Source organism: Camarhynchus parvulus, chromosome 6 (genome assembly GCF_901933205.1).
Source record: "Camarhynchus parvulus chromosome 6, STF_HiC, whole genome shotgun sequence".
In the NCBI taxonomy this organism is placed as follows: Eukaryota; Metazoa; Chordata; class Aves; order Passeriformes; family Thraupidae; genus Camarhynchus; species Camarhynchus parvulus.
Genome location: NC_044576.1, coordinates 541,757 through 566,668, shown reverse-complemented (window position 1 = coordinate 566,668; position 24,912 = coordinate 541,757). Strand labels below are relative to the sequence as shown.

Sequence of the window (24,912 nt, the reverse complement as noted above, 5' to 3'; positions counted from 1 at the left end):
ACCCGCTGAGCAGCTCATTTCCAGGATCTGTGACAGGGGATTTTGCAATGTCAGGTTCCCAAATGCTTTCCAGGTTACTGCTTCCTGCCAGGGAAGGTGGAGGCATCCAAACTGCGCCCACGCACAGCTACCACCGGGCAGTCCAAAAAAAAACCCTGCTGCTTCATTTCTTTTGGAAAATGTTGTTGTTGAAGATTGCAATGCAAGATGTTTTCCATTACCATCTGCATGGCAGATTACCTTTGTCAGGTGGGCAGTTTGCCTGTGTCTCTCTTTGAGTGACCACAATCACACCTCCCTCGGGAGGGGACATTGCTGATAACAGACTATTGAATGGCCCTGCATGGCTGATAAGAACTGTAACATCCCATTGGGAGATGCTCTGCCCAGAGGGAGGAGCCAAGCACTGCTACCCAGATATAATCCAGAGGTTTTTGAGACACCAGCACGGCTTTCTCCACGGGATTCCCCAGAGGAACAGCAGCTGCCTCTCCTTCCACTGGATCTCCAGAGGAAGACTCCATCCTTCTCTACAGGATCCCCTTGCTCCAACAGAACTACACCTGATGCTTCAGGAGGGCTGCAGCCACATTTCCAATGGGACTGCCACCAACACCCTGACCCATGGGGTGTCAGGTTGGATTCTGACTCTGTCAGTGTTGTTCTAGTGGACTGCATTGTTTATTCTATCCTTTATTTTTTTTCTTTTTCCCTATTAAAGAACTGTTATTTCCTGCTCCCATATTTTTGCCTGAGAGCCCTTAATTTAAAATTTATAGCAATTTCGAGAGGTGGGGAGGGTTTGCATTCTCCATTTCAGGGGAGGCTCCTGCCTTCCTTAGCAGACTTCTGTCTTTCCAAACCAAGACAATTGTGCAAGTTGTGCTCCACCTGAGCAAACAGCCTGGAAGAGACTGGGAGCAGCCTGGCTGCCTGAAGAGAGGCAGCCCAGGGCAAACCTGCTCCACAGAAAGCAATCCTCAGTGGAGTTATCCTCTGGAGCAGGTGGAGAGAGCCCCCACGTGCTGCCTGGTCCCTGTCACCCCCCTCCATCCTGAGTGAGCTCTGGGTGGCTGTGGTCAATGCATTCCCATTCCTGCTCTGCCTGGTTTTGGGAGAAAGGGATGGGGAAACATTCAGAAACTCTCCTGCTGCTCTGGGGATGTGGGGATGCATTGAAGGGAGAGACTTTCTGTACAAATGGTTCACGCTGAAGGTGTAAATTAAACTGAAGCTGGGTGATAGCTCATTTGTGTTTCTCTTCCCTGTTGTTCTGTGGAAAAACAACTTCCCCCAGTTACTCCCTCTCTTTTGCCATGGACTTCCGAGGGCATCCCCCTCTTCTGGGAAGCGGGTTCTAAGAACAGGCACTTTGCAGCCAGTCAGACTCAAGCTCCCTCCATTCCTCCAATCTGCCAAACTGGCTCAATTTTAGGAGTCCTGTGCAGGGACACACCTGCATCCTGGGGTTGCAGACTGGTGCTGATCCCAGAGACACCAGGTACACCAGGTGACGAGGAGCCACAGGATCCCTTGGGGACTGGCTGCCTGGAGCAGACACAGGGCTCCCAGCAAACCTTTTGTGGCAGGAGGCAAAAGGCTCCTTTCTTCTCTGCCAGTGACTCACACAGCCAGGGACAAAGCTGTCCCTTTGCCTGTGCCTGCAGAGGTATTGAAGGCAGCAGGAGCCTTCCCAGGGCCCTCTGCAAAGAGCCTTTGGTGCCTGCCCCAGAAGAGCCCAGGGTTTGAAGGGATGCTGGAAGCCCGTGTGAATGCCCGCATTCATTCCGTGCTCACTGAGCCATTCAGCTCTGCCCACCGCTCCCTCAAAGAGCAACAAACATGAAAGCAAAGTCCAAATGCTTTTCTCCCTCTCTGAGGGTTTTCCCCCCTCTCTGAGCATCTCTTTGCAGGCACTCTCCTCCCTCCCCATGGAGATCTGTGCCTGGGAGGAGGGAGAAAGCAGGGGTGTAGCCAAAGTGGCCTCGCCAGCACAGGGCTTGGCTCTTCTCCTCTCACCCCCTGCAGAAATGGGGTGAGTTCCTTAATTTCCCCTTGTTCTTTGCTGCCTTCTCCCTGGCACTCCCAGCCTGGGCTGGCAGAGGAGTGGATGAGCCAGAACACATCTCACCCTGCCCGAGGGGACAGACAGGGAGGGAAAATCCCTGCCCTGTGCTCCCAGCAGCGCGCGCTCAGGGCAACGCGAGTGGGGACCCCAGCTCCCACCCCAGGGTCCCAGGGGAAGAGCCACGTGCCTGCACTATGCTGCTGGCAGCTGGGATGTCCTCGGGGACACTGACTTCATAGCTGCTCTGCAGGAAGATGGGCCTGTTGTCGTTGACATCCAGCACGGTCACGTACACGGTGGCGGTCCCGGTGCGCCGGTTCCCGGTGGGGCCGTTGTCTGCAGGGACACAAAGGGGAGGGAGGGAGGTTCAGCCACCTCCTCCTTGCACAGGAGGTGCTCAGCCCGTGGCTGCTGAAATAACAGGATCAAGATTTCTAAACGAAAACATTTCATCTTTTCGCAGCTTTTCAAATGCCACACTGAACCGTAGGTTTTCAGGGTTTTTCTTCTTCCCCCCTTTCTATTTTGCAAAACCACCATGCTATTTTGAAAGAAAAGAAGGAAAGCCAAACCACCCCCAAGCTCTGCCATGGAGCCCAGTGAGGCTAGAAATGCAACTGATCATTAGAGAGGATTTGCAGCTCCATACACCAAGTGAAGGGACTGCTGGAGGCCAGCTGAAGGCACCTTTGGGAGGTGAATTTTCCACAGCTGCAGCTCAGCTCACAGTCCAAGAGCACCAGGATGGGTTGATGTTCAGTAGACAAGGATGTGGCAGCACAGCTCTTGGATTTGCCAGGAAGAATGAGGCACTGGGAGGCATGGATTGGGGTTGGATTTTTCAACATGCCTGATTTGCAGGGAGCACTGAACCCACCCAGCTGGGAGCCTGTGGGATCTGGGAAGACACAGGCAGTGTCACCCCCATGGGAGGAGCACAGCAGACCCTTTGCCCCTTGGGATCCAGTCCTGTGTGCCCAGGCAGTGCAGCATCCCTGCTGCAGCCCCTGCAATGCTGTGCCCCCAACATTTCTGTCCAGGCTGCTCACTTCTCCTCTCAAAAGGGACATCCAAGTCATCTGTGAACAGGCACATCATTATAAAGCTCTGGGGATGGCAGCCAAGCTGAGTTTGGCTCAGGAACCCTCTGCCTGTGCCAGGTGGCTCAGGGTTAATCAGCAGCCACAGAGCCAAGGGCTGGCATGGCAGGAGGGGAACGATGCTGTGGAGTTGGCATTTTTGGGTAGAGAGCTGCCCTGGACAGTGTGGAGCCTCTCAGGAACAGGGGGCCTGCCTTCCCCAGGTGAAAGAGAGAGCCCTGGGGCTGGGCAAACCTGAGAGGAGAATACACCCTCTGCAAAAGTCGTGATGAAGTGGGACACATGAATTCACATGTGTAATGTTAGCACCAGGCACAGGCTCTGGTTTGGAGAGCACCTCAGAGGTTGCTGCCCCTCTGACACGCCTGCAAGGGAGCTCCACATGAGCACAGCCACCACCTGTGGCTGTGTGGCAGTGGGAAATCCTTACCAATGGCCTCCACGATCAGTGTGTAGGATGCCACGGTCTCCCTGTCCAGACTCACGACTGTCCTGACCACCCCGTCCCTGAAGCCGACGCTGAATTTGCCATCCTGGTTCCCACCTGCAGCAAAGCACAAGCAGAACAGAAACTTGGAATGGGCTGGGTTGTGCAGCAAAGGACAAGCAGAATAGAAGCTTGGAATGGGCTGGGTTGGGTTGGGAGGGACCTAAAGGATAATTTTGTTCCAACATCTCACCAGGGGCAGGGACACCTCCTAGACCAGGTTGCTCCAAGCCCTGTCTGACCTTTAACACCTCCAGGGATCCAGAAGCACCCACTACTTCCCTGGACAGCCTGCCCCAAGGCCTGGCTACCCTTTCAGTGAAGAAATTTCTCCCAATATCCAATCTGAACCTTCCCTGGTGCAACTTGAGGCCATTTCCTTGGGTTCTGTGGGCTGGGCACGGGGTGGTTTGGTACCTTGTCCTTGGCAGAGCACCTTCCCTCTGCCTCACAGCACAGGAAAAACCAATGGCTGTAGGAAAAGCTGGCTCATTTCCTGAATGCTTAGAGGCAAACTGGGGTAACTGTGCACGTGAGCTGTGCTACCTGTGGGACAGCACACCCCGATTCACCTGTGGAGGGGCCGGGGACATGGAACAGCAGGCTGCTGCTGTGGGAAAAGTGCCTCTCTGGTGACACTTCTGTTTTTACCCTCTTCCTGAGGGCTCGGTGTGCAGTTTGCAAGTCAAACCGTGGCCAGGGGATTCCCCAGCCTCCTGCTGCAGGTGCTGCAGCCGTGGGGAGAGCTGGGCACTGCCTGGGCGGCATTGCTGCCCACCCAACCCAACCCCACCCGCCCAAAAATGCCCCAAAATCCCATTTACGCCTTCCAACCATAAACGCTGATGAAATCCACCCCAGGCCTTGCTCCCTAGCCGTGTTCTGCCCATGCTCATGCTTTTCCAGGGTCAGCAGAGCGGTCAGCGTGGCCGGGAGCCGAGCGGGGCTGTTCAGCAGAGGGCGATGCCGGACAAGGATTGCAGGGGCTGGGAAAGGCAGAGCTGGAGTGCAGAACACCCTGGCCGAGGTCTGGGGCAGCCTGTGCCTTCCTGCAAGCCCGGTTCCCCTCGTGGCATGGGGCTCCCACCTGTGATGAAGTAGCTGAGCTCAGCGTTGAGCCCGATGTCGGCGTCCGTGCAGTTGAGCCGCACCACTTTGAAATCCCGGGCCACGTCCTCGGGCAGGGACACGTTGTAGACAGCAGGGAAGAAGGTGGGATTCTCATCATTCACATCCAGAACTGGAAAGGGAGAGCAGAGCTGAGTGTGCTGCTCGTCCTGCAGATGCCAGGCTGGGCTCCCAAACCTCCTCTCAGCATCCCAGGGGATGCTCTGCCTGACCCTCCCTGCCGCTGGGGCAGTGGGGTGCCTGCAGAGTGGCTGTGGGCTGTATTTGGTTGCCTCTGATACACACAGATCCCCCTCCTCACAGCCAAAAAAACCATTGCATCACTGAAATTCAAGTTATTATTTTCACCAAGCCTGTTTCCATCCCCGTTCAAAGGAAAATCTGGGGTTTAAATATAAGCTCAGTATTTCCTGGGGCATGGCAGAGACCAGGAACTTCTTTTCCAAACTCAGGCCTGAGGACAGTCCAGGGTCAGTTTATTTCCAGGTGATGCTTATCCTATTTCAGCACTAGCCTTGCACGAAGCCAGCAAACAGCAAGGCATTAAATTAAAGGCAGGCCTTGCAATAAGGCTCCAGCTCTGAGCTGGGATTGCGTGGGCTGTCCAGGCACGCAGCTGATGGGAATCACGTGCTGAAGCAAAAGAAAAAAGCAACACTGGGGATGGGGGAATGGAGGAAAAAAAAAATAGAGAATTTGGGGGCCCTGCCAAAACCACCACGTTTTCCCCATCTCTGCAGTGTGTTGATAGCAGACATGGAGCCTGTGGGGATGGAGCCATCCCTATGCACAAAGCCACACTTGACCCTGTTTCCAGGCTGTGAAAAGTGCATATTATATGGCTCTACACAGATATTTACTATATGTATTGTGTTGTATTGCTTAGTAGTGCTGTATTAACATTTTAATAGTATGGTAAATGTAGTTTTGTAGTTAAAAGGGAACTTCTGCAGTTAAAATAGGAACTTTGTATGTGGGATATTTTTTTAAGAAAGGAATGAGGTACTCGCACCAGATAGCAGCCACAGGACACCTGAATCTTTCAGAGAAAGAGAATTTATTGCTCTTTTATCAGGAGAAACTGACTTCTTCCCACCTTGCTCAGTCATGAAGATGCTGTCAGGATTAAGAGGAAGAAGCTGACACTGCCCAGACAGAATCCTGTATTTGAATGGAATTTATGCATCATGGATGAGGTGTATGAATATGCAACAGGCTGTTGCTTTTAAGGGTTAATCCTCTGTTAACGTGGGTCCTTTTTCAGGCTTATTTTGCCAAGAAAGAGGTACCTGGACTGTCTGTAACTCTTTGTTTCTGTTGTCTTATATTGCCCTAATCCAAATTGTCCAAATTATTATGTCTCTAATTATATTGCTATTTTTATAACCATTTTATTATCATAAAACTTTTAAAACTAAAAAAAAAACAACAAGTAATTGGCATTTTTCACACAGGCCTCAGTGAGTCTCCTACAGAACCTGCATTTCCTCCGGGGAGGTTTGTCTGAGTCTCCTACAGAACCTGCATTTCCTCCGGGGAGGTTTGTCACCGCCGTTTGTCGCGCTGCACCCACCTTTGACAGTGAGGGTGCTGGTGGAGCTCTTGGCGGGCGCGCCGGCGTCGCTGGCCACCACCCTGAGCAGGTACTCAGGGATCCTCTCCCTGTCCAGCACGGCCGTGGAGGTGACCAGCCCGCTGGTGCTGTTGATGAGGAAATCCATGCGGGGCATGCCCACCTGCATGCGGTACGACACCTGCCCGTTGGGGCCCTCGTCCAGGTCGATGGCCACCACCTGGTGGGGACAGGGAAATAGGAATTTCTCATAAACTCTTGAGGTCTATTTCACACCCAAGATAGCTCAGCTACCTTAGAAGGCATAAAACCAGCAGGATGGCTTCTGTGGCAGTGTTGGAAACAAAAAGGTTTTAATAAAAGGCAAAATAACAAACTCCTTACAGAGAAAAACAGATTTAGGTGCAAGAGGTTCTTGCTCTTGGTGAAACACCTCACAAAAGTGATTGGTTTCTTTGTTCTCTTATTTTTCTTAGTGAATTGCTTAGGTGGGACTTTTTGGCTCCTGTCCAATTGGCTATCCTTACGTTTGAGGTGAAGTCCCCCAGGTCCTATGAGGTGTCATTTCGTTTAATCAAGGAGAGAAACTTCTGGGCTTATTTCCTTTTGTCACTCCATCAACAAGGGGGCACATTCCTACAGGAGAGCACCCTGATCATCATCTCCTGGCCATGGAAGCCATAGTACAGAAATCCCAAGTGCCTTTGGCCCCGGGGATGCAGGGATGAAATGGCCTTGGAGGATCCTCCCTATCCAGAGTGAGCTCATGGAATAAAGATGCACAACCCCTTCAGCATCCCCCCTGTTCCACTGACAGAATATGGCAAAGAGAAGGAGAAGGAGAGGGTGGAGGAGATGGAGAAGAGGCAGAGAAGGGAGAGGATGCATTGCCAGCCTGCAGAAGCCATGGCAGCAGCTCCCAGCATGAGGAATGGCAGGAGTGGGACACGCTCACCTGGCCACGCTCAACTTCTGCATCCCCCCTGTTCCACTGCTAGAGGATGGCAAAGAGAAGGAGAAGGAGAGCATGGAGGAGGTGGAGAAGATGCAGAGAAGGGAGAGGACGCCTTGCCAGCCTGCAGAAGCCATGGCAGCAGCTCCCAGTGTGGGGAATGGCAGTGAGATGCTCACCTGGAAGACAGAGGAGCCCGCGGGGAGGCCCTCAGCGATCTCGGCAACGAAGGGCAGGTTTTGGAAAGTGGGGTCATTGTCGTTCAGGTCCAGCAGGTTGACAAAAACTGTGGCACTGCTGGTGGCTCTCAGAGGTGGCCTCCCACCTGTGGAGGCCAGGAATGGGGTCTCAAGGTTAATGCTTGAGCTGCTTCCACCCCTTTCCCCTAAAAAGGAGCCCTCACCCACTGTGCAGACAGTAGTGCAGGGTGGGGGGATGGCACTGATTTGTCTTGGGTTATCTGCCGCCAATGGACAATTAGATAAAATCCCAGAATGGTTTGGGTTGGAAGGGGCCTTACAGATAATCTAATTCCAACCCTCTGGGACACCTTCCACTATCCCAGGTTGCCCCAAGCCCCTTCCAATCTGTTCTGGGACACTTTCAGGGTTAGAGCAGACACAGCTTCTCTAGACAACCTGTTCCACCACCTTCTTAGTACAGAATTTCCTTCCAACATCTAATCTCCATCTCTCCTCTTTTGGTTTAAAACCATTCCCCTTTGTCCTGAAAAGAAAAAATTATCTTTGTACATCTATCTTTCTTCCTATGAAAAGTTTCCCTATGGCAATATTTCCAGAGAAAAACCCACCAGCTCTGCTTCCCTCACCTGCTCAATTGATTTTCTGGGATGCCAATGGAGCAGGGCTGAGGGGGAGGGAGAGTTCCTGCCTCTCAGGCTCATTCTCAGGGCTGCTACATGAATGACTGCACTGACATTCTGAGCTTGTTTTAGCAGCAGGTTTAAAGCTACTCCCATTTTTTCACCTCAGAAACGCTCCTGCTCAAAACAGGAGAGAAGAAAACAGAAGAGACTTTGCCATAAGGGCAAAATCAGGCTGGGGAAGTGTTGATGATAGCAATGCAAGATGTTTTCCATTACCATCTGTATGGCAGATTACCTTTGTCAAGTGGGCAGTTTGCCTTCTCTCTCTCTTTGAGTGACCACATTCACACCTCCCTCGGGAGGGGACATTGCTGATAACAGACTATTGAATGTCACTGCATGGCTGATAAGAACTATAACATCCCATTGGGAGATGCTCCGCCCAGAGGGAGGAGCCAAACACTGCTACCCAGATATAATCCAGAGGTTTTGAGACACCAGCACGGCTTTCTCCACTGGACTCCCAGAGGAACAGCAGCTGCCTCTTCCTCCACTGGATCTTCAAAGGAAAGAATACATCCTTCTCTACAGGACCCCCTTGCTCCAGCAGAACCACACCTGATACTGCAGGAGGGCTGCAGCCACATTTCCAATGGGACTGCCACCAACACCCTGACCCACAGGGTGTCAGGTTGGGTTCTGACTCTGGCAGTGTTGTCCTAGTGTACTGCATTGTTTATTTTATCCTTTTATTTTTTTTCCTTTTTCCCTATGAAAGAACTGTTATTTCCTGCTCCCATATTTTTGCCTGAGAGCCCCTTAATTTAAAATTCATAGCAATTTGGAGGGGTGGGGAGGGTTTGCATTCTCCATTTCAGGGGAGGCTCCTGCCTTCCTTAGCAGACTCCTGTCTTTCCAAACCAAGGCAGGAAGGTTCAGCTGAGCAGTGAGAACACCCAGTTCTTACAGTCAGTGACGGACACCACGATCCTGCGCATGAGCTGGGCCTCCTGGGCATTGGGATTCTCCCGGTCCAGCAGCACGCCCGAGGTGCGGATCTTGCCCGTGGTGCTGTTGAGGGTGTAGAACTTGTTGGGAGGCCGGATGCTGTACACCACCGTGCCGTTCTCCCCCAGGTCTGGGTCCACAGCCACCACCTGCCGTGGGGGAACAGCACAAAATTACAGGAGAGCGCTGGGAATTCACTCCCATGGGGAGTCCCCACGGGGATTTGCTGCTGTCCCTGCACCAGCAGCACAAAGGAGTTCTTCCTCCATCCAGCTCTGTGTTTTCATGACATTTGCAGGGATTTTGCACCCTGGAGACCTCTGCTGTGCTGTTAAATCTCCCCAAAATTGGCCTGTGCGCACAGGAGGTAATGGCACGACAAGACACAAAAGCACAGCAATCAAACTGGATTTTTCCTCCTTTGGAATAAAACCAGCTAAAAAATGAGGACCCTTTGGAAAAATAAAGTAAATGGGACAAAGAGGCACGCTGAGGAACTTGTGCTGCCACACCAGGAATAATTCCTTGGCGGAGTTCTCCTCCACGCCAGATATTTTGTGCTTTATTGCTCTCCCTGTGACCTTTTTAATTACAGGGGACATTTACATTAACAAACACCCCACTTTCGCTGCCCTCATAACTTCCCCAGCTCCCGCTGCTCGTCCCGCAGCTGAATTTACATCGGATCGGTGACAAAATAATTATTTTCCCAGCAACTAATTGGGTTGTCAAAGGCAAGATGACTTCAAGCTGGCACTGAGCAGCAGGGATGAAGGAGAGAAAACCACTGTGCTCTGGCTCGGGCAGCACTGCCAGACCCTTCTCCCCCTTCAAAAAAAATCCTCTTTTTTTTTTTTTTTTTTTTTTCCCTTTTGCAGCCTTCCTCCTTATATGATTTTGTGGATTCTCTTCACTTTTCCCTCATTTATTTTCCATTTTGTTCCCGTCATTTTTCTCTCGGCGTGATGGAATAGAAGCCTCCCCCTCTTCTCCTCTTTTATTTCGCCAGAGGGACTTGAAAGGCTGTAAATCAAAGTCTCTCAGAGAGGTCCTTGAAGGAGGTCGCAGGCGAGGCTAAGGAAAGGAGGATTTGGCCAAAATCCACACAATTTGGAGAGGAAAAAAAAAAAAATCTCAGGGAGGGAGAAGAAACACAGGGGATGGTCAGTGGGGAGGCGGCTCAGGAGTAAGGTTTTAAATGGAATTCTGCAGGACGGCGCTGGGTGAAGGTGACACTGGTGACACTGGTTTGGAGGTGACCCCCCTGCTCCAGCCACCACCCAGCCTGACACGTACCGTGGTGACATCCGAGTTGGGAGGGGTCATTTCCACCAGGTTGATGAAGTAGGGCTCGTCCTTCCAGGTGGGGTAGTTGTCATTGACGTCCAGCAGCGTGATGTTCACCTGTGGGACAGCAAGGAAGCACAGCTGCTGCAGGAGGCACAGCTTCCTGAGGGGTGGGGTGTCCCCTGGGTGCACCCAACACCTGTTTCAGGCTGTGGCAGGGTCACCATCCCTCAGGGGATTTAATAGTTGTGGCCCTTGGGGACATGGGTTAGTGCAGGCTGGACCTGATCCTCTTAGAGACCTTTTCCGACCTTAATTATTCTATGGTTTTGTGATGCTGTGTTCACCCTCTGGAGGGAAAACCTGCAAAAAAAATCAGCATCCTGCAATTTTGCAGCCCTTGGGCATGGCTGAACTGGGTTTTGTTTGTATTTATCACGGTTAAGAACAACCACAGGGCACAAGGTGTGTCTTCAAACAGCTCTTTCACTGGAAGGGGGATGGAAATCAGGGGGGAGAGGATGCAGTGGGAATGTGGCAGGAAAGGAAGGAAAAATTGGAGTGGCTGGTAAAAAGCAACAGAAAAAAAATCCAGGATAAATGAGAAATCAGGAGAGGGTACAGTACACGGGGTGGGAGGTGCAAAGACAAGAGCAGGGTGAGGATGGTGCCCTGAAATGTTGCCTGTCTTCATTTTCCTGTAACAAACGGCATCCCAGTGACAGCAGCGAGCCTGTGGGATGCATCTGGCTGCCTGGGAGTCTCTCACCACCCATTTCTCCCCAGCCCCTGGGGCTCTACAGGTGTCTGAGGGAAAGGGCTGCAGCTCCAGGGGAGCCCCCATCCCTCGGCAGGTCCTGGTGGAGCTTTTCCTGGGATCCTCTGTGTCCCGCTGCCACACCAGGCTGAGCTGCTGGTGCCACCCCGTGGTGGAAGAGGCCACTCTGGACACCACGGCCTCCAGGGACCAGCCGAGGCAGCACGGTGGTTCCCTTCCCCACGGGGAAGATTCCTGACCCATCCTTACTCCGAGCAGCTCGTGTGCTTTACATCACCCGGGGACCTTGCAAGGCCCCTGGATGGACCTTTACTCCTGACCAAAAATTATTATTTTGAGTGCCAGGTGTATATCCCAGCAGAAAATTTACTCTGCTGCCCTAGTCTCACTGAGTTTTAATATTCTTTAATTTTTTAGGCACCTTTTCCCCCCTTGTTTTGCCTTTTAACAGGGCTGTTAGGAGAACACAACCCCATCTGGAGCCCCAGAGGAGATCTCAGCACTCCACAGTCCATGCTGGTGCCCAGCCAAGGCCACCACATGTCTCTGGGAGGTTCCATAGGGAGCTTCCAGTCTGCTACCACAGACCTCCTGATGGACAATTATTTTAGGGCTATTCCTCAGCACAACCACAAATTTTTCTGCATCCCCCTGTGTCGTGTGGGACATCTCTCCTGCATCCAAACCGAGCATCCCAAATGAGCAGGAGCATCCAAATGAATGAAATGTCCAAAGAATGTGATGCCATGAGCAGTAAGAGAAAAAATCATGGAATAGCTAAGGTTGGAAAAGAGCTTTAAGGTCATCAAGGCTGGATCCTTGGCTTTTGATGTCCTGGTATTTCCTATTGGCTTTGCCAACAATGGGGTTCCCTGAGGCCTGAGAAGGGCAAGGCAAAGCACAAGGCTTCAATGTGCAGCTCCACCAGGACCTTCCCAGGAGCACAGGCATTCCAGACTGGCTGGAAACCCTGGACCCATGTGAACAGACTGAGGAATAATCACATGTACCTGCAGGCTCTCCGAGTGAGCCCCTTCTGGAGAGGAACAAAGGGAGCCGAACAAAGGGAGAGTTCTGCAGGTGAAATAGGACTCATTACCACATCCACAGGCTCTGGGAAGTCAAGTGCCTCCTGTGTGAGTGGTTTTCCAGGAAAGCAAGCTGATTTCAAGGTCTGCACCACTCGGACAGTCATTTTGGGAGCCGCAGCAGGGGTGGCGCGGAGGGCAGGAACCATTGTGTGCTCTTCACACAGCAAAACTAAAACACTGCAGCTCTCCACAGCCCCAGGTGGGCACCAGTGGCTCAGGGAGATGGGAATTCTTCCCACACTCACCATAGCAATGCCTGTCTTCTGGTGGTGCCCCACGCCTCCATCCACTGCCCGCACAATGAGGATGTACTCGGATTTGGCCTCCCGGTCCAGCAGCGAGGTTGTGGTGATTTCTCCTGCAGCCACGGGAGATGACAAGGTTAAAAAAGAAACAGTTAAAACCAAGGTCAGGATAGCCCACAAATGGGCCCTTTTTTTGGATCCAAATAGATGGAGCTTGGCAGCTCCTGAACTACTAACAGGAACCTTCACAGCCAAGCCCTTCCTTGGGCTGAGGAGCTGAGTTTCCAAGGATGCTTCTGCTGAAGCTCTCAGGGTGACTGAGCAAGTGGTGGTGCCTGAAATCTGGTGGATCCCTCAAATTGTGGGACTCCCAAGCAGGCTGACTGAGGGAGAGGAGGGAAGGGTGGGTGTGATCGTGTTCACAGGGGTCTGAGGATGAGGGAAGAGACGAGGATCTGACTCCATGTTTCAGAAGGCTGATTTATTATTTTATGATATATATTACATTAAAACTATACTAAAAGAATAGAAGAAAGGATTGCATGAGAAGGCTAGCTAAGAATAGAAAAGGAATGAAATGATAACAAAGGTTTGTGTGTCGGACAGTGTCCAAGCCAGCTGACTGTGATTGGTCATTAATTAGAAACAACCAACATGGACCAATCACAGATGCACCTGTTGCATCCCACAGCAGCAGATAACCATTGTTTACATTTTGTTCCTGAGGCCTCTCAGCTTCTCAGGAGGAAAAATCCTAAGGAAAGGATTTTTCATAAAAGATGTCTGCGACAGGTGGGGGTGAAAGAGGGAACTGAAAGGAAAAGGGCAGAGAGGTGCAGAGGCTCACCTGAGCGAGCGTTGATGCGAAAATGCGAGGAGCCCTCCAGGGAGTAGATGATTGACTCCTGTCCGTACTCCCTGGACCGGTCCATGTCCGTGGCATTGAGAAACAGCACTGTGGCTCCTGGGGGGAGGCAGAAATGAGGGCTGCCATGAGCCAGAGCTGCCCCCACACTGCTCCTGCAGCCACCCAGACAAGGGGTCCCTTCTCCTGCACATGCACAAAGTGGCCAAACCCCCAGGCCCCACAGCTATGAGACTTTGCCTCCCCAAAAGGCATCACCCACCCCATTCAGGGCCCTCCTGGGAGCCCAGAGAAGCAGCAGGGGTGTGCCCTGTACCTGCCATAATGTCCTCCATGATGGTTATCACGTAGGAGGGCTTGCTGAACGTGGGGGGATTGTCGTTTTCATCCTGAAGCAAAGAGAAGGTCGAGAGGCTGGTTGGGAAAAAGGCAAAATGGTCAAGCAGCTGCAAGAGTCTGGTGTGGGGATGCTCCTGGGTGGCTGCATCTCAGGGTGTGACCAGTTTAGGATGCCAGGAGGGGAAGGGGGGAGGCACTGGGGGGCTGAGCAGAGGGTTTCACTGTGGAGGCAGCTGAGGCTGAGGTGAGATGATTGCTGAGGTGAGTGACCCTGCGCTGGGCATGGCACAGACCACCCCATCACCTCACCAGCCAGCACAGGGCTGAGGAACCACCACCACTGACAGAGGGGCATCTTCTGAGCTGCTCCTGACTCTGCCACAAGCCTGGGAAGCCTCAGGCACCACATGAAGCACCACATGAAACATCGTGCACAGACCTGATCCTCCCTCCCTGAGCAGCACAGGAGTGGCTCAGTGTTCCAGGTCACCCTGGCCACAAGGGCATGAGGCAAACTGGACTGGCCAGGGGAGCTGCTGAGCTTTGGATGCCTTCCTTCCAGAGGAGGAATGTTGTGGGTGCTTGCACAGAGGGCAGCCATAACATTTTTTGTGGGGGAAGCTGGTTTGCATCCCCATGTCGCCATGTGCTCCCTCCAAGCCTGTGTTTGCCATCCTGGAGAAAGCAGGCAGGAGCAGTTGCAACATCCCTCAAAACAGATTTTGGACTGGTTTAAAGCTCCCTCAGGAGGCTTTAAATGCTGTTTGAACATGGTTAAGAATCTGCCTTAAATGAACCAAACCCAACTGCCTATGGAGGGAAGAACAGAGTTGCCAGGACATTAAAACACCATTTTGGACCTCTCCATTTCCCTGAGGCTGCTTTGGAGATGATTTCTACCTGGAGACCATGGGTGGACCTGCAGGCTGAGCTGCTCCTGCTGTCACCCAACCTGAGATTTGAAGCAATTTCACGTGCCAACGATGCCCATCGTGCTGCAATTAAATTGCCAGCCCCTGCTTCAGTTTCTGTAAGGAGGTGGTCTTTAATCAGCCTTTGAGTCACTCAGCTTTGCTGGCGCCTCCTCTGAGGGTAGTGAGGAGCTTGTTGCCTGTCCTGGTGATGTCCTCACCATCCCTCCTCCTCCTCCTCCTCTTTCCAGGGATCAGTGGGGCTCATCCAGGAGGCCTGGCCAGGTTAAAGGCAACAGAGAGGCTGAGTGCAGCTGGATGGGGCTGAGCTGGGGCTCCAGCTGGGTGGACAGGAGCCAGAGCAGATGCTGTGTGGTGTCATTAACGTTCCTGAGATCATCAGGCCGTGCTCAGCAAGGCCACGGCCCGGCAAGCCCAGTCCCAGGGAGGCAGGGTTTGCTTCTGGCTGGCTCTCCATCTGGCCAGAGCTGGCCTGCACCTGCCTTCTGCTGGAGAAGGACATTTCCCACTTCAGCCACAGGAGCTGCAAAGCTCCCCAAGGCACCAGCAGCGATGGCAGACAGAACCCAGCACTCTTCCAGTCCCACAGAGGGCAATATCCACCTAACCAGCCAAAACCAGCTTCCTGTGTTCTCCTGACCCTCAGCCTTCCTCCCTACAACCTCACCCTCAGACAGCCACTGTATCACAGGATCTGAGAATGGACTGGGTTGGAAGGCACACTAAAGCTCAGTTCCCAACCCCTGCCATGGGCAGGGACACCTTCCACTATCCCAGGTCACTCCCAGCCCCATCCAGCCTGGCCTTGGACACTGCCAGGGACCAGACAGCCACAGCTCCTCTGTGCCAGGGCCTCCCCACTCTCACAGGGAAGAATTCCTCCCCAATATCCAACCTAAACCCCCTCTCTGCTCCAGTGTGAAGCTGGTCCCCCTTGTCCCATCACTCCAGGCCATCTCCAAGGATGCTGAGAGTGGCTGACGCTCATGCCAAGCACTCAGCCCCTCTCCTGCAGGCACAGGCACGCCGTGAGCCGCCGGCTCATCACCCTGAGGAGGGTGTCAGTGGCAGGGAGCGAGGCAGAAGCTTATTAGCAGTGCTATTTCCTGGGATCCTGGCGCCGCGCGCGCTATTAGTTCTGACTCGGCGGCTCCTCTACAAAAGCGTATTGTCCCCTAATGGGAAATCTACAAGGCGAGTTTGACTTCTTTATTAAAAACCAACAACCAAAGGATGAAAAAAAATCACCTCCCTCCCCACTCGCTCTGGTTCTGCCTTCTCACAGCTCTCGTTCCTCAAGTGCCGTCACAAAACACTTCCCCCTCATTTTCTTCCCAGTTTTTGGCTTTTATTTCTTTTCTTTTTCCAGCTGAGAGAAATTCGCTTTGGTGGAGAGCGGGAAAAGTGACAGCTACTTAAACCCTGCCAGTGTACAGACCCCACCCAGGGAGATGACCCACTGAAGTGTGGTCTTGAAAAAGAGGTGTTTATGCTGTCGAAAGCCCAGTGTGGGAAGGATGTATTTAACCACCACTAACTCCCTGGGCACTGCCTTGTTCCCCCTCTCTGGAGCATGGTGAGGGATCTGAAGGAGAGACGTGCTCATGGGACTTCATTCCCATCTTACAGCATCGCTGGCTTTATCTCCTTCCCCTCCCCAGAGTGACGCTGCTGCCAGCCCGGCAGAGCTCCCACAGCTGCGAGACTGACACGTTATCAACCAAACTGTCTCCATCACTGACACCTCCCTGCAGACACCCTCAAACCACAATGTGCCTCAGAGTGACACGCTGATCTGATCTGATCTTCCCGAGGAACACTGCGCTGCTTTGAGCCTGCCAGCAGAAACCCCTCCTCCAGAGGGATTTCCACACTGCTCCTCACCCCGTGGCACGAGACACGTGTAACAGGAATCCACTTATTGATGAGTTAACAGCACTGCTATGGAGCAATTGCAGGGAGAGCACGAGGGGAATGCACTTACAAACACCTCGATGGTGACGGGGACGGTGCTGTTGAGCGGCGGGTTGCCGGCGTCCTTGGCCATCACCGTCAGGTAGATGACCCCGTTGGGCAGCTGCTCGTAGTCCAGGGGGTGGTTCACGCTGATCACTGCAAGGATGCACAGTGGGGGGGGTCAGGGCAGCAGGATGGGGCAGGCTCAGGGTGCCCCTGGAGTGCCAGGACCAGCACCTACCTCCATATCCTTCCGACACTGTGATGTCGAAGTAGTCGCGGAAGGCAGACGCCTGCACGATGCTGTAGGAGATCTGGTTGTTTGGAGGGGAGTCCTCATCAGATGCCTAGGGTGTGAGCAGAGGGACACATGGGCATGGGAGCTGTGCCAGGGAGAGATGAGGGGATGGGAGGTGCAGGCTGGAAATGTGATGGAGGGAGCTGTGCCCATCCGGGGCCCTGAGGAAATCTGTAAACCATTCTCCTCTCGCCTGCTTTTCTCATGCAAGAAGGAAACTGGTTGTTGGGACCTGCTTTGGAAGGGGTCTGTTAAACCCATCACAGGCACTGATCATTTTAAACTGACAGAGGGAGGTTTAGATTAGATATCAGGTAGAAATTCTCCCCTGTGAGTGTGGTGAGGCCTTGGCACAGAGAAGCTGTGGCTGCCCCATCCCTGGAAGTGTCCAAGGCCAGGCTGAATGGGGCTTGGAGCTACCTGGTCATGTGGAAGATGCTCCTGGCCATGGCAGGGGGTTGGAACTGTCTGAGCTCTAAGCTCCCTTGCAACCCAAACCATCCTGTGATTCTAACCCTCTCCTGTGTCCCTCCTGCACATCCCAAGCAGAGGAGCCATGGCAGTGCCTCACCCGGAGCCGGACCACCTGGCTGACAGAGGGCTCGTTCTCCCGCAGGGCCCCCAGGTAGGCCTCCTTCTGGAAGGTGGGGACGTTGTCATTGACGTCCAGGACGTTGATCCTGACACGCCCCGTGGTCTCCTCGCCGCCGCCGTCGCGGGCGATGACGGTCAGGGTGTAGCGCTGCGTGCTCTCGAAGTCCAGCCGAGCTGTCAGCACGATCACACCTGTGTCCTTGTCCAGGGAGAAGCTGGGGGGACAGCAAAAGAAGGGGAAAAAGCCTTGGTTACCACACACTGGAGAGATGTATCGCTGGCAGGGGGGCTATTTACAGACCACGAACGGGACAGGGCTGCTGTGGAACGTGCCTTGAGCTGTTTTATTTTCCAGCATCAGTCTCATTACATGGTTATGACAATGGGAAGATGCCAGCAGCTCACATTCCAGGCAGCAGACAAAGAACTTAATGTTACAACTCACTTTATAAGTTTTTGGCCAATCACACAAAGCAAAAGCACATTGACAGTAGTTCTATCCAATCACCATAAGCACAGGTACCTTTGGTTAAACAATGCCTGCTTATTTTGAATACAATACCTGCTTGTGAGCCTTACAACACAATGCACAGAGCTACATAATTAAGCTTTAACTTTCCTAATATCTTGTTAGATAAACTTTTCTGTAGCTTAGGGATTAATTCTAGACAAGCATTAATACACAGACCATTTTTCTATTTGTCCTTGCTTTTCTACAGTTTGAATAATTTTTTCTGCTGACCAATCTCATGGCTGCTGCTTAGCTCTAATCGCAGTTCTGCTGTGTCTGAGGCCTGCATTTTGCAGCTTTCCCAAAACCCTCTAATTTTGTAGATTCCCACAAGATGGAGAGGCAGCGGCCTGACAGAGTGAAGTTCACGACTTTGTTCTGTGGGATATTTGGTCCCAGAGCACCTCCAAGAGCTCCACCCAGCTGAGCAGTGAGCACAGGCAGAGAAAAGGGGTGCAGAGGCCCCCAGATCTGTTCTGCTGGGTAGCCCATGTGTGCTCCCCAACCTTCCACTACAGCTGTTGCTCCAGGGCTGACAACTCACTCTGAAACCATTTGCTGGTCTCAGGCAGTGCTGGTGCCTGCAGGTCCCACCTTTGCAAAGCAATTAAACATGCTGAGCATCAGGCATGTGCTGAGCTCACACCTCTGGGAGTCAGCATCTCACAGGTAGGACATAACCAGTGCCTTTAATTGCCCTTAATGTGGGGTTAGAAGAGGATTTTGGGGGGGTCAGACTCCTGCCAGTCAGTCACACTCACCGGTCAGAGTCATCGCTGAAGAAATAGCTGACTTTCCCAAATGTGCCCACATCGTTGTCAGTTGCCTGGAAAACATAAAATGTAATTAATAAATGAAGGTATTTATGGAAATGTTGCATTGAACAAACCTCTGCAGAGCTGGTGTGCTGCCATTTACCCCTCAAGAGCTGCAGGGCAGGGGCTGTTTGCACTCCCCTGCTCATCCCTGACTCCCAGCCTGCTCTAGCTAACAGCCTTCCATCAACATCCCTCCCAAAACCTTTGGCAGTGGGAAACCTTACACCTACTTACTTTCCCTGACACACCACGCTAACCTGGGAAGCACACCTGAGATAAAAGTCCTCATGGATAATTCCTGTCCTCCTGGAGGCAGAAAGCTGGGAGTCTGCAGCCACAGCTCATATCCTTCCCTGTGCATTCTAGAGCTGTGCTGGGCTTGCAGGGCCTGGTTTTTGGTAGCAGGGGGCCACAGAGATGAGAAGCTGCTGTGAGAAGCTGCTGGAAGCTTCCACCATGTTCAGAAGAGACAATCCCTGATGGCTCTGAAGATGGACATGCTTGCTGGCCAAGGCTGGGCCACTTAGAGAGGATGGTAACACCTCTGTGATGACAGATTTTAGAAGAAAAGCAGCTGGAGGAGGCTGTGCTCCAGTGGAGAGAAGGGCCCTGCTCGCAGGCTGGAGCAGCCTGTCCTTGGAGGGCTGCACCCCATGGAAGAGTGACCCATGTCCCAGCAGTTTTGGGGTGATGTGTGCCCCTGGGAGGGACTCAGGTTGCAGCAGGTGTGGTAGGAGTGCTGCTCATGAGACCTGGACCCATGCTGGAGAAGTTCACAGAGAACTGTCTCCTGTAGGAGAGACCCCATGGTCTCGCAGGGGAAGGACTCCTCTCCCTGAGCCAAGCAGAAGAAAACCTCGAGTGATGAACTGACCAAACCCCCACACCCTGTCCCTGCTCTGTCAGTGGGAAGGAGGGAAGAAAAGGTGTTTTTTAAGGGCTTGTTTTACTTCTCATCATCCTCCTGTGATTTTGTTAATAATGAACTCATGTTGTACCTGCCCTTGGAGTGTTTTCTCCCAGTCCTTAACTCATGAACCCTTTGCTAATTTTATTTTTCTCTCCTCTGCTCACCTGTAGCAGGGGAAGATAAGTAAGTGGCTTTTGTTGGTGTCAAACCACGACAAGAGTAGAGGAATAAAAACCTATTGCACTCCAGAATGGCCCCCCAGGTTAAAATACATATCTGCTAAAGCAAGGAATAGTGATTTTGGTCTTGCTTTCCACAAGGACAGCCCTTCTGGGGGTGCAATCTACTGCATTCCCATGGATGGAGTGGCTTGGGATGCTGTGGGATGCATCTACTCCACGGCAGCTGCTGGAGCTGGAGCAGGCTGGTCACGGCTAAATGACCAGCACCTTCTGGGGAAGGTGTTCACAACTCACTGTGTCAGCTCTGGATGAGCAAAGCAAGATTTATTTGTGTTTCAAAGTCTTTGCTCTAATGAATATATAAAATATGCATGAGTGGCAGCAGGAAAAAGGAGCAGAAAATTTTATTTTTAGGTGAGGAAAGCGGAATGCAATCCCCAAAATATCCTTTTTTTCTCCCTCAGTATATTTTCTAAATTGAGTCCTGTCTGGATTACTTAGAGACCAACAGGTCTGTGAGGCAGCAGGGTCAAAGACACATTTTATGTCCAGATACCAGGAAAAGGCTGTATTTTAGGAGTGGCATGGAACACAGCCTGTTCCTGAAACCTTCCTGATTTATCCATGGCCTTGATTACCCTTGGCAGCAGAGCAGGAGCTTGAGCACAGCTTTACCCCCGTGCGCTGCTCCCCAGCCACACCACGGGCTGACACAGAGCAAAAGGCAGGAAAACCAGCCAGGATTATCTAAGTTTTCCTCCCCAAACACTTTCCCAGGCTGAGAAGTGACCTCCTGCTGCTTGGTGCCAGCTGAAGGGTGCTCTGGAGGATCCAGCCTTCCAGACCTACTGATTCTGCTGATTTTCCTCTCCACTGCTGCGATGGGATTTCCTTTCTGTGAGCATTGGAATTGTGTTGGGTAAAATGGAACAAATCTGTGGAAATCTGCCTGGAGAGATGCCCAGAGAGTGAGTAGCACCCACTCTTGGGGGACAAAATTAGAGGCTTTCCCAAAACCCGCTAATTTTGTAGATTCCCACAGACATCCATGGAGGTGCTCCATCCCAGGCAGAGCGTGGCAACTCTTCCATATGGAAACACTTGGAGACAAGGGGGGTCACCCCACCATCTGCCCACAGCAGCATCCTTCAGTCAATTCATTCTGGGCTTGATCTCCCATCCTAACACCTGCCCCCAGCCCCTCTTTTGGGTTGTCTCTCCCCAAAATCCTTGAACTTTTCGAGCACTGCCAGCCTCTCCACTACTGTGAGGCGATTTGCTTTCTGTGGGCATTGGAATTGTGTTGGGTAAAATGGAACAAATCTATGGAAATCTGCCTGGAGAGATGCTCAAAGAGCGAGCAGCACCCACTCCTGGGGGACAGGCTCCTCTAGGGTGCACCTTCCCTCCCAGAGGACATCCATGGAGGTGCTCCATCCCAGGCAGAGCGTGGCAACTCTTCCATATGGAAACACTTGGGGAGAAGGAGGGTCACCCCACCATCTGCCCACACCAGCATCCTTCAGCCAACTCATTCTGGGTTTGATCTCCCATCCTAACACCTGCCCCCAGCCCCTTTTTGGGTTGTCTCTCCCCAAAATCCTTGAGCTTTTCGAGCACCCTCAGCACTGCCAGCCCTCATCCTTCCAGCCAGGATTTTTTCCTATCCATTACTTCTGCACCCACAACGGCTGTGAATCCCTCAGTTCCATTCATTCCTAAGTGGTAGAGCCCAGAAAAGCATTTTCCGTGCACCTGGATGGGCTGGTGATGAGATAATGATTTACAGGGGGTCTGACAGTCCCAGAAAGCACGGGCAAAACGAATTCCCTTCATTTGGCCCCATACAATTGCACTCCTAAGTGCTTATTGCAGTGACAGACAACACTGGGAAAGTGTAATTTTCTTCTGACGAGGGGGAAAAAAAAAAAAGATAGGGAAGGAGGAAGGTTAAAAGAAGGTTATCGAGGAGGGAATGGGAGCCCTGGGGAGAGGGGAGCCAGGACCACAAGCTGTGATGACATCAAAAGTGCCAGTGAGGCAAAAAGCCCCTCTGCTGAGGAGCCAGGGGGACGGGCAGCCTGACTCTGCCCCATCCACCACCCCAGCAGCCAGGCTAATGAATGTCCCTGATTTACACCAGGGAGGTGGAAGGTGAGGCTGCCTGGATGGCTTTCCTGGCAACTGCACATCGTGGAGATAATGCTGGGCAATGGAGCAGGTTAGTTGAGCGTGACAGGGAACATGCTAAAAAAAAAAGCCAAACCACACACGCTCAGCATATTTAATTTGGGATCTTCACCTGTTTCTGCATTACCAAGCTTTTTCCCCTCTAAGGGTAAAAAAGGATGCTCAGCTGCTCAAGCCCCTGGGGAGACAACACACACTCCCTTTGAGGGCTGTGAGAGAGCACACGCCTGCAGAACACCCCAAATCCCACTGAGCTGTCAGCAATCCCAGGGTGCCAGCTGTTTTCCTGTGGCTTTTCCCAATCACTGACTCGTTTTCCCCCCCAGCATGCAAGCATCCATCCCCACAGCCCGGGGAGGAAAGGCATCTGGCTGGAAGTTTCTCGGGGTTCCACCTGGAGAAGCAATCAAATGGCTTTTACGGCTCTCCTCTCCTGCCCGGAATATTAAAGCGGGATTTGCCCACTGGAGCCTGCAAAGGGCAGGAGGAAAACGCAGGTCCACATCTGTACTTTTATGAGCTGTCACCAGCACAGACCATTTCTAAAAAAAAAAAGAAAAATCCCACATTTGTGCAGCTAAACTCTGGGAGAGTGGCAAGAAGAGGGAGCCTGGATAACCCAAAGGATTAATTTACTGAGCTGCAGCATGGTGTGGGCACACAAATCACACAAAAATACCCAAGGCCTGGCTCTCTGTCCATCTGCATGCCCCAAGCACAAATATTTGGGATGTTTTGTCCCACCGAGGGCCATCACATCCACCCTTCCCACCCAGGGCCAAGGCCAGCAGAGCAGGAGACAAAAGCGAGGAGCTGGTTCTGCTCTCGCGGGCAAATCTGCAGGAAAGGGCATGTCGTCCAATTTGTTCAGGAAACAATAGCAATGTTTGACATGTCATCAGGATTGATGGAGCAGAAATTTACATGGGAGAATTCAGTTTTAAACAGCTCCACGGAGCTTCACCCGGTAATGGTTTAGACATTCATCATCCGCCAGACCCACTCAGCGACTCCTTAAACTGCCGGAGATTAACTCCGCTCGCAGCAGCTTCAGGGAGCGCGGCAGGAGGAGCCAGCACGGGCTGAAAGAACCAAGAAGAGCCTTCGAGGTGGCTCAGATCCCCCGTGAAGACCCTGGGACAGCAGTCCTCCTCCTCCCAAAACTGCCAGACAGGGATGAGCAGTTGGAAGTTGGTTGAGCAGAATGTGTTGGGATGATGATCAGGGCTGCCATGGCTGAAAAGCCAAACCCCCCATGGAACCTCTGGGATGCGCAGTCCTCCTCCCAAAACTGCCAGACAGGGATGAGCAGCTGGAAGTTGGTGGCAGGGGTGGGATGATGTCAGGGTGCCTCTGCTGAAGAGCCAAACCCCACCATGGAACCCCTGAGGGGTGTCAAAACTGAAAGGGGGGGGGGGGGGCTGCCATGGCTGAAGAGCCAAACCCTGACCCCGGGGACGCTTTCCCTCCCAAAACGCCAGCAGGGGGGGGGGGGGGGGGTTGGGGGGGGGGGGGGGGGGGGGGGGTGGGGGAAGGAAAAGGGGGGCGGGGGGGGAGGAGGAACCCCCCCCCCCCCTTTTCCCACCGGAGCAGGTTCCAGCTCTGTTTGTTCTCCTTCGCCCTCTTTGTTTTCCCTCCCTCACATGCACAAAGCAGGAAATAAAAATTGATGGGGAACAAATTGCTTTGGCCAGGAGCTCTCTGCTTAAAAGAGTTGTGGCAGGAAAGCAATTACAGGACGTCAAAAAGCTGTCAGGCTGCTGGAGTGACCAGGCAGAGCCTCGTACCTGCCTGCTCCAGCACGGTGCCTGTGGCTTGGGAAAGCAAACAGAAGGAGGATTCCCATCTGCTTCCTAGGTTTTTTTTTTTTTTTTTCTAGGAAAGATTTAGTTGCTGCTTGGGGCTGACTGGGCAGCCAAGGGCTGCTCAGGATGCGGTGCAGGAATTCCAGGGTGGGAAGCCATGCCCTGGCATCCGGCTGATTTTTGGAGCCACCAAAACCTGCATGTATTAAGTAGGCAGCCATCCAAACATCCCTTCCTCAAGGCAACCTCAGGTCCCAGGGGAATAACAGCTACCTGCTGGTAGCCACTGGGATTGGGATTTGATTTGTGATTCGGAGGAGACAAATGTGAAGGGCCAAGGGCTTTCGTGAGATGCAATCACCGGGCTGCAAAAGCTGAATGGAAAACCAATGGAAAACCTACTTAAAGTTATTATGGAATGACTTCAGTGGGGAAACAGCTCTTTTGTCAGCATTGCCTGGCCCGGCCCTGCTCTCTCCCAGGCTTTTACAGAGAGGCTGCCCGGTGGGAGGTGGCAATCAGAGCTGGTGGCTGGCTGGCTCTGGAGCCCAGTGGCTCCAGTGATTAGCTGGGAAGGAGGGAGTGGGGAATCAAGGCAATGCAGGGCTGCCACTGCTTCCCCAGCAGCTCCAAGGCCTGCCCGGGGCCAGCAGCTCAATTGGCGCTAATGACCCCGGAGGGCTGTGCTGAACCCGCACAGGGGGGAAAAATAGCCAATCAACCCCCCTGGGAATGGCAGAGCTTTTCCCCACCTCTTCTGCCAGCCACCAGGGAAAACAAGAGCCTTCTTGATTGTGTTTTATAACAGCAGTCCCTGCAACATCAGCTCCACACAGGCGAGGTTAACACTTGCCTGGGCAGCCGTGATTTAACGGGCAGCGATTTACTGGAATGGCTGGAGACTGGGCTTTAAAACACCAGGTGATAGCAGATGGCCCAAAAGTGACACAAACAGCCTCTTCCAGCCTG

At 52.6% G+C, this 24,912-nt stretch overlaps 1 protein-coding gene across 1 annotated transcript in view; it reads right to left on the bottom strand.

Annotated features, from left to right (window-relative positions):
* CDH23 (cadherin related 23) overlaps positions 1 to 24,912 on the bottom strand; it is a 202,492-nt gene that overhangs the window by 53,476 nt on the left and 124,104 nt on the right. Inside the window, 14 exon segments of the mRNA XM_030951192.1 lie at positions 2,256 to 2,404; positions 3,599 to 3,712; positions 4,743 to 4,895; positions 6,357 to 6,576; positions 7,488 to 7,633; positions 9,102 to 9,291; positions 10,439 to 10,546; positions 12,544 to 12,656; positions 13,391 to 13,507; positions 13,725 to 13,797; positions 16,664 to 16,791; positions 16,877 to 16,982; positions 17,505 to 17,742; positions 18,800 to 18,864. Coding sequence (XP_030807052.1) covers positions 2,256 to 2,404; positions 3,599 to 3,712; positions 4,743 to 4,895; positions 6,357 to 6,576; positions 7,488 to 7,633; positions 9,102 to 9,291; positions 10,439 to 10,546; positions 12,544 to 12,656; positions 13,391 to 13,507; positions 13,725 to 13,797; positions 16,664 to 16,791; positions 16,877 to 16,982; positions 17,505 to 17,742; positions 18,800 to 18,864 — 1,920 coding nt within the window.